Source organism: Thunnus maccoyii, chromosome 15 (genome assembly GCF_910596095.1).
Source record: "Thunnus maccoyii chromosome 15, fThuMac1.1, whole genome shotgun sequence".
Classification (NCBI taxonomy): domain Eukaryota; kingdom Metazoa; phylum Chordata; class Actinopteri; order Scombriformes; family Scombridae; genus Thunnus; species Thunnus maccoyii.
The window spans coordinates 29,400,495-29,419,358 of record NC_056547.1 but is presented as its reverse complement, the minus strand read 5'-3'; the positions used below and the strand labels follow the sequence as shown (position 1 = coordinate 29,419,358).

At 38.5% G+C, this 18,864-nt stretch overlaps 1 protein-coding gene across 3 annotated transcripts in view; it reads right to left on the bottom strand.

Annotated features, from left to right (window-relative positions):
• Positions 1–3,430: 3,430 nt before the first annotated feature.
• Positions 3,431–18,864, bottom strand: part of arhgef1a (Rho guanine nucleotide exchange factor (GEF) 1a) — a 52,982-nt gene continuing 37,548 nt past the window's right edge. For all 3 annotated transcript variants that reach the window (XM_042436224.1, XM_042436223.1, XM_042436225.1), the window contains 12 exons: positions 17,911–18,082; positions 16,804–16,880; positions 16,440–16,612; positions 13,283–13,350; positions 12,861–13,049; positions 11,543–11,629; positions 10,300–10,349; positions 8,397–8,432; positions 8,163–8,213; positions 6,794–7,117; positions 6,239–6,386; positions 3,431–5,131 (listed from right to left, as the gene is read on the bottom strand). In XM_042436224.1, the coding sequence (XP_042292158.1) occupies positions 5,103–5,131; positions 6,239–6,386; positions 6,794–7,117; positions 8,163–8,213; positions 8,397–8,432; positions 10,300–10,349; positions 11,543–11,629; positions 12,861–13,049; positions 13,283–13,350; positions 16,440–16,612; positions 16,804–16,880; positions 17,911–18,082 (1,404 nt within the window). In that variant the 3' untranslated portion in view covers positions 3,431–5,102. The remainder of the gene's footprint in view (positions 5,132–6,238; positions 6,387–6,793; positions 7,118–8,162; positions 8,214–8,396; positions 8,433–10,299; positions 10,350–11,542; positions 11,630–12,860; positions 13,050–13,282; positions 13,351–16,439; positions 16,613–16,803; positions 16,881–17,910; positions 18,083–18,864) is intronic.

Genomic DNA, 18,864 nt, shown 5'->3' with positions numbered 1-18,864 from the left:
TTTGGATCCTGATGTTTCCTGCGAGACGAGAAAGCACAAAAACTCCGGGGAAGACGCCAAGTTAGTAACATGCATTAATGGTACATGAATGCATACAGATGTAGAGGAGGAGGAGGAGAGAGGAGCTCATTGCATCACAGGAAGTCCCCCAGCAGTCTTAGTTATGCCTATAGCAGCATAACTAAGGGCTGATCCAAAGCAAGCCTGGCTTTGATAAGCTTTATCAAAGAGGAAAGTTTTAAGTCTACTCTTAAAAGTAAAGAGGGTGTCTGCCCCCCGGAAAGGGAGCCTAGGGCTGTTTTTATTCTCCTCTATTAATGATAAGTAATAGGCGGCTCTGGCATTACAGAGGGCCTTCCTATATTAGGAAGGCCCTCTGTAGGCCCTCAGGTTAAGCGAGATTCTTCTAGCTCAGTGGAACGCCAGATCCTTTCAAATTTTCGTGATGTTTGCTTTAATTTGCAGGTTTGGGAGTTATACCATGGAGCTAACCTCTTATGTTTTATTATCTTCCTTTTTAAAGGGGTAATGGAGTCGAGTGTTATTCTCAATGAGCCTGCAGCACTATCAACAAGATTATCAATTTGGGAGGAACTAAAATTAGCATAAGAGTCCTCTGTAGTATTGAGACATGGCATTGAATTCAATACTGATGGAATTGCTTCCTTAAATTTAGCTACGGCACTATCAGATAGATATCTAGTGAAGACATTTTTGTCTAATGGTGTGTAATCCTGCAAAGCATGTTTGAGTGAAAACCATTGTGGAGATCCAGAGAAGAAAATCCAGCAATCCCCGTAGATGGCGAGCATCCCAGCCTGATCCTCTGGAACCTGGAATCGACAGTACACAACCCCTGAAACATCTGTCTGAACAGTCTGCCTTATAGTAGGATCATGGTACTGGTACTATAGAAGCTTGATGGGACAAGCATCCTAACAGATCGGACCGTCATCTGAACTAACACAGACCTAACTTGACCCCACTATCATCTGACCTTGACCAGCCTGAACCTGGTCTGATTTGACCATGACCTAACAAAAAGGATTTCACACTGTGAGGAAAATTCAACCGAAAGACAATACAGACTAACTATGATGATCGCCAAACAATCCAAAAATCCTTTGACACCACTAAGGCCAATTTCTCCCAGTTTAAAAGGCCCAGTTGCTTCTTTTCATTATTTTGTTAATGTAACACCAGCTGCATTGTTTTGGCATTCATAGTGCTCTCATTGTGCTGCAGGTGTGTTTAAGGTCGTTGCACTCAATACTTAAATAATCCTGATTCTAGAAAAAAGTGTACATATCCACGAGTGTCCTAAAATACACAGAAAATACACAATACATTTTGTATTACAATTTTTTAATGTAGTAATACATTTCACATGAATGACAAAAATGTATGCAAAAGCAAGTACAATCCTTGTTTCAGGTCAGGCCTTAAAGTGACAAATACAGTATCTGCTGAATATATAATACCTTATACTACTTACAGTATCTTATACATCTCATTATTACGTTGGCATCAAAGATTTTACTAATCTGATGACAGCTTTAGTAAAAGATATCAGAGATAAAAAATGAAATACATTCATATCAGTAAAATAAATGAACAGGTGGAGCAGTTTGTATGTGAAAATTTGTATTACAGAATATGCAAATCTACATCGAATACGCAATCATAGATAGATAGATAGACAGACAGATAGATAGATAGATAGATAGATAGAGAGAGAGAGACAGAGAGAGAGAGAGAGAGAGAGAGAGAGAGAGAGTTGTTCAGGATAAAAACACAATAAAGCTAAAAGCTTATTTCTATTGCAGTCGTTAATAAAGGGAAAGGATGGGTTGCCAGATATAGAAGTCAGGTAAAACAGGTTTAAAAACATGCAAGACAACCAAGCCAAACACATTTCAGATTGACTATTTGATAATAATTTCCTCACCAAACAGTATTGCTTCAGAGATCCCAGAATTTTGTTCCAAAGTACTGCAACACTGCATTAGAATGTATTTCTTCCCATGGAACTCCCATGAGAAGAGGGAATTTCAACTAAACACTGACTGTAACTTTAGAAGATACAACTTGATTTGCTCGCTGAGGTTGCTGAAGCACCATATTGACATCAGCTGAACTTTGGAATGCATATTTTCACAGAACCAGGGCTATAGATTTTGGCCCCCATTTCTTTCAGTGTAGTCCTGTCCTGAGAGAATACCTTCAGGTTCAATATGGAGAGTAAGAATTGTTACAGTGACTAAGACCCATTTCCACATACTAAATGGCACATCACTATCATATAAAGACAGATAAACTCTGAACCTATCCTTTAAGATGAGCACAGAGAAATATTCCTCGTTCAGCAGATGAATGTGGATTTTTTTCACCTGCTATTTGACTCGGCCTAAGTAACGGCCTAAATACACCAAGCACGGATGTGGCATCACACATGTGCTGCAACAGAATGCGTCTATTATAATCAACTGAAGCTGCTATACTGACCATCACACAGTTGATCTATTTTTTTTTCTCTGGGCGTGGCTATGCGGCCCTCCAACAGGTAAAAACTACAAAGGCTAGAACTGTGTAAAAAATTAGTACAATCTGTTTTAAAATGACTAAAATAAATACCTTATTGTAAAAGAGAGGGGATGCGACGCAGCAGTGGAAGAGTATTTTTTTGCACATTAAAATAAATCAAATCAATGTGTATATGTGGCTGTGACAGAGAGCGGATGCTTCGGATTAAACGTATTGAAACACAGAGATTCAACATATCTGTACGATGCACAATGCCAACATTTTATTCTGGCGACTAGGCTGTCTGTTTTTATGCCCCCAAACTGTGGGACACACCGACTCTGGATATTAGAGTGGCAATGGCAATATCGCTGTATGTTTAAGTTTTAAGTTTTATTGTTGTATTCTTTAGTCTTGCAAAGTTTTATTTATTGTCATCTATTTTGCTTTATTTATTTATTTATTCATTTATTTTTTGCATCGTTTTAATCCTGCTATTTGAAGCACTCTGGACTGCATGCTATGAAAGGTGCTGTAAATAAAGTTGAGTTGAGTTGAGAGTATCCATTAGGGATGTGCAGAGAGTCCAGTATTTGTATTTGTATCTGTATTTGTTGAGGCAGCAAAATTATTTGTATTTGTATTTGTATTCGAATAAAAGTGGAAAGAGGTTTACAAATCCTGTTTTTGCTTTTATTACACTTTTAATTTTAGAAAATTAAAGTGTTACAATAAGTGTTCATGAATAAACTACCTTACGAAGGAGGTCCCCAAACTGGGTCTCGAACTGAAGTCTCCCAGATCATAGACGACTGCGCTGACTACTGAGCTAAAACTTTACTCTTCACCTCATTGCAGACAGACCTCTAACTAACAAATATTTTTAAAAATATTTGTGTGTAACAAATATTCGTAAAAAACCCACTATTTGTGCTTTGCTGAATAATGTATTTGTATTCGGGCACACCCCTAGTGTCCATGATCCTGTAGTTGAAACAATCTTGTAAATGAATTCAGTACCAGTCAATATAGCCTACACTTCCAAACCCTGCATAACCAACTGCATTATCACTTGGCAAAACTCAATACACATGCAGTGAAGCTGACACAGTTGGTGTAGCAGGTGAAAAAAACCCACTCCGCCCTTCCTATGTGATGCTTGTGTCCATGCCTGGTGTATTTCAGCTGTTAAGGGAGAAGGTTGTCCTCAGTAGAATAACAAGCATTTGTCATTTCAATTCCCAAAAAGGACCTCTAGTGGCTGCATGAATTATGACTCTGTCAGGAACAAAAGAGGGAGCAGTGTGACTTTGGTACCCAATATCCACACTTAGAGTTTTGAGCACATAAGTACGTGTTAATGTGTCGACAGGTAGCAGGCAAGTGAGCCCCATTTCAGAATTATGCCAGCACTCAGTCCACTTAATCTGCACTTGATGCACATCTCTCTTGATACCACTTTGAAGTGCTATTCAGAGCCAAGCATATCCCACAATTCACCACTAAAAACATTCCAGCTGTTGGTGGTAATGCGCCTGTAAACTTGTTTTACTTGTTTGAAGAAGATGAAGAAGTTGCAGTTTGCATTCTGCACAGGTGAATATTATCATTCATGTCCAAATTCTAAGTTAGGGCAGAACCTCCACAGATGATTATCACTTAATATAAAAAAATCTATTCTTCTGGATGAGACTGATAAGAATAATATTGCATTTTTGACAATATTAGCTCCATTGTGACATGTACTATAAGCATCATAAAAAGCAGGATTTATTGCATGGCAGTTGTATTAGATTTCTTTAGATTGTGCTGGTTAACTATTTTTCTGGTATTTCAGTACAGGTTGCTGTATATGTGATCTTTCTGGTAATTCATATAAACACATACTTTTTTTCTCCTGATGTGGTTTGTTTGTAGGGCACATCATTTTTAGCTTTTAAAAATTCTCAAAGATAAATACACACATTTCAAAAGGAGCAGCACAATTTAAACCAAACTCACATCAAGGTTGTTGTTTGTCATACAGCAGGAAGACACTGTCCATCAACTCAGTTCACAGTAAAGCACTAGAGTCTGTTAAACGCCATTAAAACCTGTATATAAGCTACAAAGGTGCAAATTGTATTTTTAAAATCCAGTTTTCACCCAGCTTTTTTTGTATTGTTGATATTCTTCAATATATAAACTAAACACTGATACATTCCTTGATTTTTGTGGGGGATACAAATGCATATGTTGAAAAGAGTAGCAGCCCTAACCATCAGTCCTAATGGTCATTTAGTCAAATCTAAAGATTTAACAGAGTTACATATTTGCAATGTCCATCGGTTTTCCACAACCCTTTGGTCAAGTGACGGAAGTAAATCATAGAAATCCAAACAATCCAAAGCATAACTGAAAAATAAAACAACTAACCGTCACAAGCCATGTACTCAAAAGCAAAGCAGCTAAATAATATTCAGACTTGCAGAAAAGTTAGACATGCGCATTGTTGTGCTTTCTGGTATAGTGGTCTACTGTTGGAGTCAGTCAATTTGTATCATAATCAATTTGTATCATAATCAAAAACATGCCAAGGATCAGAACTCCTCTGGAATATCTTGAAGATCTGAAAAAGAGAGAACAAATCAAAAATCAGTCATCTCCTGAACCGTTCCCCTAAAACTACAAGAAAATGGCATTTCAGTAGCGTGATGTGAATATGTGTTGAGTAAGTACTGATATTTTCCAGCAATGTGTAAAACATCTCTTTCAGAAAATATCTCTCTGAAGTTTACTGTAAATTCTCAAAGGCCAGGGCCATAAAGTAAAATATTTCATATTATTTTATAAGTATATATTTTATAAATAAGCCTCCCTGCTTAACATCTCAACACACAATTTCCATGTTTAAATGTTGTCTTGATAAATTCTGTATTCTCTCTCTCTCTCTAAGTGTCTGTAAAAACGATTTATTATAATTATTAAGTTACTGTCATTGAAACCAACATCCTGTTCTGATGTTTCACATTAATAGCCTTCCAGTTGCATAATTCATCCTGCACCTCTTATCATCCTAATTTTAATGTAACACATCTGCAGGAAGTGTTTAGTCTGACTGATATATACTTTAAAATGGCACAGGACACGTAATTGGGGTTGAATTGTAAATAAAAACATTATTTGTGTTGATAAAAGAAGATGGATGTGGCAGTGGTGGCCAGTGTGACATGACTCTGTTGTTGTACTGATGAAATAACTGCTATGGAAATGTACTTTACCATGTTAGCTGTTAGAATACAGATTATTCCAGCACCCCTCCATGATTTTATCCAACCTTTATTTATTTGTCTTACACACATTTTTATTTGAGCCAATATTTGAATACTGGCTTTACATCACTTAGACCACTGGAGGTCAGCAAGAACAAGACTATCAGCTGCTGCTCAATGAATACAGTACCCAGAAGCACCACCAAATCCCCCAATCTCTTCCCAGCTTCACTGGATGATGAGGTATACTGAGATTAAAAAGTTTAAAAGTAAGTTGGACCAAAAAAAAAAAGAGATTTGGAGGCTGTTAGCATAATGTGACATAAAACACTGGACAAAGAACGCCTGTTTGCATCCAGTGTATTCTCCAATTAACTGCAAAGGAACCATTACCTCAGATACAGTATGATACCAAAATCATGCATGTTATATTCAGTCAGTGTGTGTTATGTCTGTTATCTGACCTTTGCCTGAGCTTTCAGATGCCGTCCCATCATCATCTGACATAATGTCTACTTCCAAATCACTGCTGTCCTGGAGGCCATCTGTTTGGTGGACAGGTTCCTGGCTGTCCCACTGGGCGTCATCTCCAGCTGAGACCTCTCTTCCTGACTGCAGCAATGCAGTAAAAACAAAAGAAGACACTGAGGAAACCCAGTGAACACTCCCACATGGGGCACCATATAGTATACTGTACACCTGCTGATTACTGATATATTTATCCTTCCATGGAAAAAACCTTATGTAAAAGGAGCACTCAGCGTATTTTACACATCAAAGTCAGTTTACTCGTCATGGTTGTATAATGTCTTGTTCTGGAGGAGTTTGTCTGACAGAATAACCCTGGTGAAGAGATGCTGCTGAGTTGCATTTTGTAGGATGTGTAGGATCCAGTATTTTTGGAACTTGACTGATAGTAGACTAGGATCCCTCAGCCTTGACCATTTGATTTTGACGATTTTTAAAAATCTGTCATTTAAGCTCCCTAACTATATGGAATTGCAGTGCATTGTTCTTACTTGAGATTCCTGCTCTCCCAGCTGCTGGGAGGCAGGTGAAGCCCCGCTGCAGACCTTCATGTGTCGGACCTGCCTCTCTAGCTTGGCCCGGGCCTTCTCGCTGTCCTTGAACCGACTCTCAGCATCCCGCAGCCTCAGCAGCTCCTCCTGCAGCAGGCTGTGTTGTCTCTGCAAAAGAGCTAACTCCCCAATGGTTGACCCCACACTGGCCTCCCGACTTCCATCTCGCCAGAGAGGACGCCTTACACCTCCTGTAGCTGGTGCTGAAGCATCCTGTGGTTGCAGCAGCAGCTCCAAGATGGAGTCTTGTTTGATGACAGCACCCTGCAGGAGATGATGGAGAATCCAGCTTCACTGTTCATGTTGTTAGTTATGTTCATTTACTGCTTTTCCTGAACAGTTCTGTGTCTGATCACTGTCAATTTGTAGTTAGTCATCTTTTTACTTCATGGCCTTGTACCTGTCACCATTATCATTTTGGCGGGTTGGTCTTAATTTTTTTAAGCCTTACTAAATAAAATCCTTGTGTGTCCAGCTGATGAGATTATTGACATTGCAACTGTTCAGCTAACATTGCATCTCTCTAACCTTCTGTTTGTATGTTGTGCACAAGCACATAAGAGTGAAAGCTGTGTCTCCCCCCCCCGTCTCTCTCTGGTTTTGATTTTACAGGTTGAAAACAGTGTGCTTATTCTGTCAAGAGTTACTTTAAATTATATGGTTCAGCAGACAGTTTTTTGGAGGAACTGGAGACCATCCAATGCCAAGAAGAGCATGCACTGAAGAGTTAAGATTTTCCAGTTGACTGGATGGTGAGCCAAGCTACAGAACCTGAAAGGGGGATTGATTATTTTATAATTGTGACAGCTAACAAAATCAGCATAAATACAGGTTAATGACTACAGCTGTGTAATCGACTATTTCGACATTCAAAATAAGTGATCGCATAGAAGTTGTCTTCTTAACTTTAAATCATGCTTAATATTTCCCGGACTTGTAGAACTATGTTGATCATGTTCTAATAGATCTTTGACAGACTGGTGTATGATTACAGATTATGTGTATGAGGACTGTTTATGAATACTTATCCACTGCGGTGGAAAAGTGGGACACTTTTAAGTTCTACCACTCTACTGGTATTACTGCAAGATCTTTTTCCTCTGTTGCATTACACCCCATCTTTGTAACAGTCACCTGCAATATTATTCTTTAAAATTTAATGATCGCGAGCAGTGTGAGCTTTCCTAGTAGTTGTTCTGTGATGGTTGTCTGTGAAGATTCTCAGTCATCTATGTCATGGTATATCTGCTATTTGCTGTTGTATATGAGAGTATATAAGAGTGTTAAAGATCAACATAAACCTACTCACCTGGAGTGCGTGGAGATAAACACTGAGATTCATCAGCCGCTGACAGATCTCCTGTCAAACACATGCAGCATATTCATTACTAGTGTCTTTTACACACAGACACACACATACACATGCATGCAGCACGCTATGTGGGTTGATATATGGGAGGGTCCTGTCACCCCCCCATACGCACGCACACATGCACACACAAACATACACTGATATCTGAGAAACCTTCATCGCCTTACTTACTGCAGATGGTGGCTTGTCTTCACTCCTCGAGCAATCCTTTAGAAGGTAAAAAAAAATCCACAAACACAGGAGAGTACTATTATTTTGGGAAGAGAATGATGATGCATTTGAACATACAGTAATACTGTAATACAGTCATTAGATATGGCAGTACATTAGTAAATCAGTTAAAATTCACATTCCTAAGAGGACATGATATGATTGTGAATGGTTAGAGCTGGTGATATTTGCTCCTTTCATCCCCTTTAAAAACTGTTTTGTAATAAAGTGGAGAGTTGGGACCAGGTTTTACTAAATAAAACTGGGAATTGAGATCCCAGTTATTTCTGGGAATTCTACGTTTTCCCCTGGAAAACCTGCAGGAACCTGGGATTTTTAGCATTTTTGTGCTTGGGTCTCTGTGGGACTTTGTTCTTTGGGGCGGCTGTGGCTCAGAGGTAGAGCAGGTTTGCCTACCTATATTAACTATATCCACACATTCAACACAGCTCTTCAGATATTTACTTCTGTCTGTAACATCATCAGCGATCAAGTCAAGTCACGTCAATTTTATTTATATAGCACCAAATCACAACAAGAGTTATCTCAGGGCACTTTGCACATAGAGCAGGTCTAGACTGTACTCTTTTATTTACATCCTTAATTAACATTCCCCTCATTATCAGCTAACAGTATGCTAGTCAACAACAACCAGCTAACGCCATGTAAAGCTAACTTGCATGTTGCTATCACCAGCAGCATGCTGCTCAATCCACCAAGCAATAGCCACACAAACATCCTCAGCTACCTCATCAGCAGGCAGCAAAACAAACTGTAGCAGAAGAAGGGAGAAAAAAAAGTTCAGAATAGCCCTTTACAACCTTGGAAAGTTGGTTAGAAGGAAGGTGGTGTTTTTTTTATTTTTTTATTTAACCTTTATTTTACCAGGCAAGATAGTAAGAACAGTTTCTTATTCACAATGACGGCCTGACATAGAAGTTCCTGATGTCCGAACAATGCGTAGGCACAAAAAACATACATCACTTCCCGCACATGAACTGGTATTTATTAACACAGAATATGCAGTGAGAATGTGTGCACCTCATGCGTTTTTCAGACCAGACATACACATGTGTCTCTAAAGTGATCGAAGGGTGATGTGATGAGGTGAAGATGAAATGTAAGCTGAGAGATGCAATCTTTTAGTAAAATATTGTTTGTTTAGGTTGATAACCAGCTGCACTGATTGTGTGATTTTTCTTTTTCTTTGTTGTATTTACATAGAGATTTGTAAAATGCCAATCTAAGGTACATTTATTAAGGTATCATTGATTAATTACTTTGTGGGATTAATTTTATCATTCTTTTAATTAACATAGGAGTCAACATTTAATGTTGTTGTTAATTGTTAATAGTTTATGGTAATATGATTTAATACTTACATAACCCTAAACTACAATAATGAAAGTTTTGGAATTAAATATTGACACAGGGCCATTTACAGTTTAAGCTAATAATACAGGACCTGCTTTTTTGATATTGTATTTCAGTTAGAACTTGCGAACATATTTGCAATTAATCAGATTACCAAAATCAATTGGCATGCAGTGAAACTGAAACTGAAACATGCTGGTGTTCTAAAAACAGTGAAAGGGTTTGTTATTGTAACAGTTGTAGCAGCAGGTTGGAAACTTTTAATGGTGCTAATTTGCCAAAATAAGTATGCTCTAAGATTACAGTCCCCAAAACTTAGAGGGTAGGTAAATACTTCTGGTCCCATGTAACCCATAGGATGTATTAAGGCAGGTAAGGAGATGCTGATAATTTATTCATTCTGGAAGAATGAGAAAGCATTCGACCTGAGACCCAGAGCCACCCCCAATAAACCCCAGCTACCACACTTCCACCTTAGCCATCAACTCACCTTTGCTGCAGGGGAATCATGTGCTCCATTGACTAAAAGATCCTGATCACCTGAGCAGAAACAAACACAGCAGTTACTCAGTGCTAGTCCTAAAAAAACAAAATAGTATTCATAATGGATAAAATATCTGACTGTTATTACAGCAAAAAAGAGGAGAAGGGGAGTTGTGGTTTAGGCTTCATTAAACTTGAATTTGAACTTGATGTTCAATGAAGTGTGAAATCACATTAGGCTGGTAACTGCACTCTTTGGGTCAGATACAGTCCAGGCAGCAAGTATTTGGACAGTTACACATTTTTTGTTCTTCAGGCTCTGTGTTTCAGCATTCAAATTGAAATAAAATAATAGATAGGTAAGCATATTGTCTCATTTCCGGTTACCAGTGTTTCTGTGTTACTGTGTTTAGTGTTTTTGCTGCTCTATCTCAACCCAGTTAATGTTGCTTAGAGTGCTTTGCTCCAGAGGAAAACATCAGGGAAACATCCGGACCTTAATACGATATTGAACAACTTCAACACTGCACTGTGGATCTTTCTATTAAATGCTGTCTGGACCACAAGCTTTCCTTGACCAGAGAGATTTTATCTGTGTGGTCATTTTTTCCCAAGTAATTGGGAAATCAAGGGGGTTTTGGTTGTTGTAAATTGTTTCTTCTAATGTTTGTTCCTCTTTTATAACACATTGATCTGAATTAATTCAAATGTGCTCTCCAGATAATTTGATGGTGTTGTATGACACACTGGATGTTGGTCTGTTTTATGCATCTTGTATGTTCTTCTAAATTAGCCTTTCTAAACGGAGCAGGTACCACTCCCCAGGGGGCAACAGAGAACATCGGGGGGCACTGGAAACAATATTTTTGGAAGGGGGGCATTGAGGTGTTCTTGGGAGACATTTTTGATTGTCTGTCTTTAATGCCAATTTAATCTTACATTCAAATGCACATTTTCACAATTTTATCAATTTTCCTATGTTTTCTCACAGCACTGTCAAGTCTATTTTCCTTTGTTTTTAATGATCAACATTAATACTCAGGGAAGACAATTAGCCTACATTTTAATTGATGGGGGACGGTAAGGGACCTGAAAAATGGATAGGGGGGCACTGACCCGAAAAAAGGTTGAGAACCACTGTTCTTAATGGTTGTTGATTGTTGATGGATTACTTTTGTGTTGCAATGATGCGCTCAGTAAAATCTAATCTTGTCTTGTCGTATGAGAGATTTGAGTCTTCAGTGACTTACTGGTTTCTACAGCCTCCATGTGGTTGTGATGGCAAGGAAGAGGGATTTCCACACTGCAGCCCAGAAGGAGCTCACTCAACCTGTCCACTGTGGAAACACACAACAGACACAACCTCACACACCTGTATAACTCACAAATTTAATCGTCTCTTTTGAATCAAATTTTAGTATAAATTAAGATATTATATTTATTCTTATTCATTGTTTTAAAGCTGGAGTGCAGGACTTTTGTCTCCCCCGTCTGGCAGTGAGAGTAAAGGGGGGCGCTAAGTCATTACCTGACACAGGCATGCAGCACGCTGTCATACACACCCCAAATGACAGGCACAGAGAGAGGGCCATTAAAAATGGATATATCTTGATATATTTTGATGGTCCACCGGCCCACTGGGATTTTTCCCAGTATGCTCGTACACCAGTGGCCATAACCTACTGATATATATCTATATATCTATATATCTATATCTCTATATCTCTATCTCTCTCTCTCTCTCTCTCTATATATATATATATATATATATATAGTGTCATTTACAGCCTTCACTCCATTCTGCCCTTGGGTTTATTTAAAGTGATAGTAACAATTCTCACAACTACATTTCAACCCTGTCTGCTATAAAAATACATTTATATACTACTAAAATGGCATATGCCATTTCCCGCACATAAAGACACTTTAGACAAATGTACATGCCTGTATTTCTAGAGCAACATTGCCAGATGTATAATAATTATCGTATTTATATGATTATTTTGCCCTCTGTATGATGTCTGATCAATAATGCTAAAAGTCCCATATAATACAATAATCTGATCATTTTGTGACACTTAGTACAGGGCAACCTGTACGTGCTACGGCTCACAAGTAGCATCAATTGCTGCCTTCCAGTGTTGTGGGAAATTAAAAACATCTACCGCACAGAGGAAGGACACAACAAACTGGACGGTAGCCTAGAGCAACATCTGTACATAAAACTGCCTAAACAGCTCCCAACAGGCATGTTATTTTCTCCAATATGCCTCCTTTGATAAGATAGACTTTATATATATCCATGAACGCAGCAGGTGTTGCAGCCAGCACAGGCAGCAGTAGCAGATTGTGTCTTCTGAAACACATTTAAGCTTATTTGTTCTCTTGGTTATCACTCGCGTATAATAATTTTCCTCAAAATACGATAATTTTAAGCCTCTGGTACAATACTCCAACACTTCCCATCTGGCAAAGCTGTTTTAGAGCCAGTTGTAGGTGATATGATGAGGTGGAGTCAAAAAAATAAAATGACAGTCAGAATATAAATAATAAAACAGTGTTATTTACCCTCAGCTGTGGCATCCAGTAGGAATTTCTCTGCACGGGGAGCTTGAGGTGTGTCTGCCCTGAACAAGTAACGAGTGATGGGAGGCTGTAGGCCCTCTTCACAACTTGTCACCTCTGCCAGCTCACAGAATAGAGTCACCCTCTCCTGCAGAAGCTCCAGCATTTCCCTGTCCTTCTGCTGGAGGTCAGCTGTATGTGAGAAATAACACAAATCACATGACAACAAAACCTGCCCACTCTTAATGTACTATCACATCTAATGAACACCCCACACCTATATACTGCCACCTCACATAGATACTGATTTGTTTAGTAATTAAAATAGGTTTGGTGTTGTGCTCACTAGCAGCTGTTTCCAGTTGGAAAAACAGAATCCAATAAAATGTTTGTTTGATTGTGTCATTAATGTATTGTCATCTGACCTTTGAGTCTTCTCAGGTGGGCCTTGTGTTCAGTCTCTATGAGGGGGAACTCCTCTCTTGATGGGCACCTGAACATACAAAAGCACAGAACACACAAATGCTGTTATCAGTGACATGAGGGACAAGGATGTTTGTGTGTGTGTGTGTGTATGTATTTTTTTAATAAAAAGATTTAAATTATTATTTTTTTTTTTAAAGTTTTTTACTTTATTTTATTTTCTAATCATTTGGGGTATAAAGATTTGCTGACACATATCGGACACTGATACGAGAGGCAGAGATACAGCAACACTGCTACACAGTCACATATGATGTCAGAGAGAATATAAAGCTATGCTTGCATCAATAATAAAATTAGACAGTTTAAGACCCCCATCCCCTTCTTGCTTCTACTTATCTCACCCTGACAAAAAGATGAAAAAAGATGAATCAGTTGTTAATGACAGTGCCCCAAAAGAAAATATCAATGTTGCAGTATCTCTGCCTCTGGTATCAAGTGACATTTTGTTAACTAGCTAACCAGCAAGAGCAGGGCAGGGAGCAGCACCTGGGGTTTCCACTGCTTTCTAAGGCCCAAAATACCCTCTGGTTACTGGTCTGGTGCGCTGGAGGAGAATACTGAGAATGGTGCGGAAAATTACTGGATTGATGTGGGTGAAAGGGAATCAGTGGACATTGCAAAAATTGTTGAAGAGCAATAGTAGTTTTGGAAATTTAAATTATTTGGTGCAATCAAATTTAGAAATACTGGGTGAAACTCAATGGAATTAATTGTCCAAATTGTAGGAAATCCTACAGGAGGAATCGGTCAAAAAAGGAAACTGAAAACAATTATGGAATATGAAATATTCCAGACAAAAGGCAAAAGGCAATCAGTTGTGCTTGTCCATCAATCTCGCACATCTCCTCGATCCAAGACTGAATGCCTTTCAGGCACTCAGGAGGGGGTCCAAAATTCATAGAATTGTGGGAATGATGCCTCAAACTGTCACATTTGCAACCCAGACAACCCAGTTGGTGATATTTGTCTAAATTCATATCAGGGGAGCCAAGGTGAGGGAGAACTTGAATGAATGCTATGGCATTAAGAATCCGGACAGTTTTTTTGGCTGTCTTTGTTTGCATCACATGTGTGGTGGAAAACTGCCTTTCCATGAATAGGCCAGTAATTGTGCAAAGATAACATTTTCCCAAGGGAACTGGGAAGGGGATGATCAGTGAGGTCACATTTTAATTTTCTGTGTGTGATGAGCGAAGGCCGCTAGGCCATGTGTATTGGGAGAAATGCGGAAGATACCAAGTACAACTGATACATGTTAGAGAAGTGTGAGACACCATTGTTTTCTGAGATGAGTCATGTTTGGATTATTACCAAAGTGTTAAGATCAAACAGGGTGGTGTTCAGCGAATAAGCCCCAGATTAAGAGAGGTTATGAGAGGTATATAATTTAATGTTTTATGATTTTTCATTAGGTTCTTTATCCCGGGATCAAGGCCTTGGTTTGCTTTGTATTGCTCTTTCTGCAGAGTAAACCTATTCACATTGAACTCTACCAGTTTCCAGTCTCCATTTCTTTGAGTCTTTCTCTTATAAGTTTTGAGTTTAATACTAAGTTGTGGGTGACCTGAAGATTTATTGGCAGGGGTTTATTTATTTTTTAAAAGAGCTATACTGGAAGGTTTGAATGATCTCTGTGCACAGGTAGTCTGTAAAGGTGGTACAATGTACCTTCGTACTTACTGTAACAACTCATATTCACCATAGAGAGGATGTGATACATCACTGAGGATTGCCTGTGCTTTCCTCACCATTCGGGACTCACCAAGAAGTGTCATACTGCGGTGATGCAATTTTACTAGACATATCAACTTGTTGATTACAGACAGTGACAAAATACCACAAATGAACAATAAAAGAGAATCAGTGTTTGTCTGTCCACTCCAAACTTTCCAAGATTACGCATAAAGTGCAATCCTTGTAATCTTGTCCCCTAAATCAGTGGTTCTCAAAGTGGGGTCTGCCCCTAGATAAATCTGACTGTACACCAAACTAAGCTGTTCCCTATATTTCTTCAGTATCCTGCCTGTTAATTTATCAGGCTAAGGTTAAACAGAGTTATGGTAGTAACTGAGGACTGTCTAAAAAGGCAGGATAAGACACTTGGTAACCAGTGAACTCTCTTGTGCACCATGTAATGCCTGAAAGTAAGCCTATTATGTCATCACCAGTTTCTGACCCTGCTCCATCTCCAAGCCAAAAGACCGAGGCTGATTGGCTTTATCGCATGATAGCTGTGCAAGAACAATGGCCACAACAGACTGGATTGTTTAGCAGGAGTGATGTGCATACTTGACAGGGCCAGAAGACTAAAGTCAGACCCCTCTGTGCCCTGAGACCTTTATAAAGATTTTGAACACACTACTTATACTACTTATAGTACTATATACTATTACTGCTGAACCCGCAGCTCAGCAGGAGGGAAACTAGTTGGCGTGTATGTGTTTGGGGCAATTGTTAGACCCGGGTGTGATCCCCCAGAGACTGAAGACGATCATGATTTTTATTTTTTTACATATATATATATATATATATATATATATATATATATATATATATATATATATATATATATATATATATATATATATATGTATACATACATATATATATGTATACATACACACACATATATATATATAGCTGCATGTATCACAGTGACATCTGATGCTGCACATTCCATTATGGAAATTCAGATAAGCTATTGTCATCTAAAAGTGGGAACAGGACAATTTTAATATATCAATAATTTCATTACATTTATAATGATGATTTATAGATTACAGTCTTAGCTATTCATTTATACTTAGTAAATAAATTGTGTCTTATTATTGATTTCATACTTTTAAATGTTGTATGTTGTAGGCCCAATCATTAAAAATAACTGTTCTTCTAACATATTGTTTACATTGAATAAATACTAACTATATCATTTTTTTAAGACCGTGGGACGTTTATGATTTGTGTGTATGCATGGTCTAAGGCAGTTCTAAATTTGTTCACAGTCAGTACTAATGCATTTACATGCTAGCAGGATTGAACATTTTCATTTCCAAAAGAAAAACAGTGTGTTTTGTATGTGTTGGTGCATTTTCCCACTTGCTGACGGCGTGCTGGATGTGGCGTATCCAGATGTTCTTGTCCTCCTTGGAGGCAGCGTGGAACTCATACATCTCAGGAGGGGTGGAGTCTCTGATGAGGAACATGCCTCGCTCCTGATTGGCTATATCCCTCACCATTAAGTTCTCAAGGGACAGCACTGGAGGTTTGTCCTGGATTGCACAACAGAGATGTTTGTAGAAAGAAATACAGAGAGAGAGGAAAGATGCTATGACAATAATATTGCAATGAAAGATGACAGCATGAAGAATTGTCTTTCTGGTCATCTGTGCAACAAATGATGCATTGGCAAAGTCAATTTTAGTGTCCTTTTGTAAGTGTGTGTGTGAGTACATTTTCTTACCAGACAAGGAAAGATGTACCTCTGGTCTTTCTCCTGCAGAAATACCAGGATGTCTGTCATCAGTAACACCTGTACATCTACACACACACACACACACATGCACACACACACACACACACACACACACACACAAAGATAGAAAATGTACAACCACACACCAAAGTCAAGTTGTTTTCCATCAAGTAAGTCAGTGAAAGGCTTATCAGTTCAAAATTTTCATATAAAAATCAATAACAGAAAATTGAAATTTGTCATTCATCAATATATAATTAACATTTTGGAATTGTTTTTTCATAATTTTATATCTGTATCTTATAACTGTTGGACTGAAACATGAAATTCACTTTGCCCATCTGTGTGGTGTTTTGGTGCCCAACGCAGAGCCTACAGTTCAAATGAAGTAATACAAAGCCAGTTATTGATGGAAACTGGGTCTTAGGGCCCTATTTTAATGGGTTTTCTTATTTATTTCATTTTTTATTCATCACAATTATTACACTTACATGGGATTTTCCCATAAATGTTAGGTTGTAGTGGAGATGCATTTCATCATGGGTTGGTTAAGCAGCGTCGCTAAAGTGGACCAACCTGGGCTAATGGAAAAACCCTATTACATATTGTAATCCTCTTTCTTCCAGTTGATTTTGGGAAGGTGAAACACAGTCTCCAGGATGACAATGTTCATAAGAGCTGCAAATTCATTTGTTGTTGTAACACACCTGGGATCACTCACATCCATGGATACATCTCGATTTTCCATGTTTTGCATCAACAGGTCCAACTCTTTGCAGCAAAAGCTTTCCTCCTTACTCAGGAGAGCAGTGACTGCAGGAACACCTGTTTCCCAAAGGTACACTGTACTTAACTGGTTCAGTTCTCTTTCTGCCTCTGCCTCCAGGTTGAATACATCAGGTTTAAGTAAACGGGAAGCATCCTTTAAGTTAACACGTTACCTATTGCAGTCTTTGCAGTAGCCAATTTGATTGTCAACTTAAAGCACTTTACTAAATGTGACGCACCAGATTGAGCCAACAATTCTGTGCAACACTATATACAGTAAGTTTGCTTACCTTACACACAGACTAATGTTTTCATAGTGTCATGTACCTTTGAGCCGGGATCCTGGTGTTTTCCAGAACAGGGTCCCTTCATGGACAAGGCTCCGGCGGAGCAATTCTCCTTGCCTGAAAAGTCTACCATCTCTTACTCTGGCCTCAGCCCGTGGATCCAACCTGGCCTGGATCTCCTGCAGCCGCTGCGTCTTCTCCAGTTCCTCCATCTGCCCACAGTATAAAAGTTATCTTCCATTTGGAGTCCAAACGAGGGTATTAATGAACATGAATTTATCTAACTGTGTAATTTAATTTGATTTTAATTGAATATAGTAGGAGACCTAACAAATAAACTGGCATGGAGTTGATCATTTTAAACCTAAAACTGCATGGAAATCATAATTGTAAGTTTAATATGACGGGATGACTTTTTACAATGATGACCTGATCCAATTCATTAAATTAGTACTGAGCTTAATAAAATGATTTGGTGTGGATCTGTCACATCTGGCCTCTAATTAGATACTGTTTTTTTTTTTTAAGTTTTTTTGGAGGACGTGTTTTGACCTTTGATCAGGCCACTTTGACTGTGTGTTTTAGGCAGAATGGAAACATGGGAAGAGATGGGAATGCACAGATTTTCCCAGCTGGAATTCAAGCAGGGATTGTGCAGTCATATGGTATGTGTCTCAGAGTACTAGGTTACCAGGACAACCTTAATTGCTGTTGCTTAGTCACTGTTGTTACATTACATTGCATTCATTTGTCAGATACTTTTGTTTCCAAAGTGGCTTAGTGTATTCAGTCTCTACAGGAACAAGAGGAGATGTCATCAAAGTGGAAGTGCATCACTCCCAAACTGTGTGTTCAGTGCTTTAGTACATGTGCTGAGAGGTTCACTTATTTATTTCATAAAATGTATTATGAATCATGAATTCTGTTTTAGGGACAGCAAGTCATATTCAGTGAAGTGAAATGTAAACAACCCTGTAATCATAGAGTGAGTATT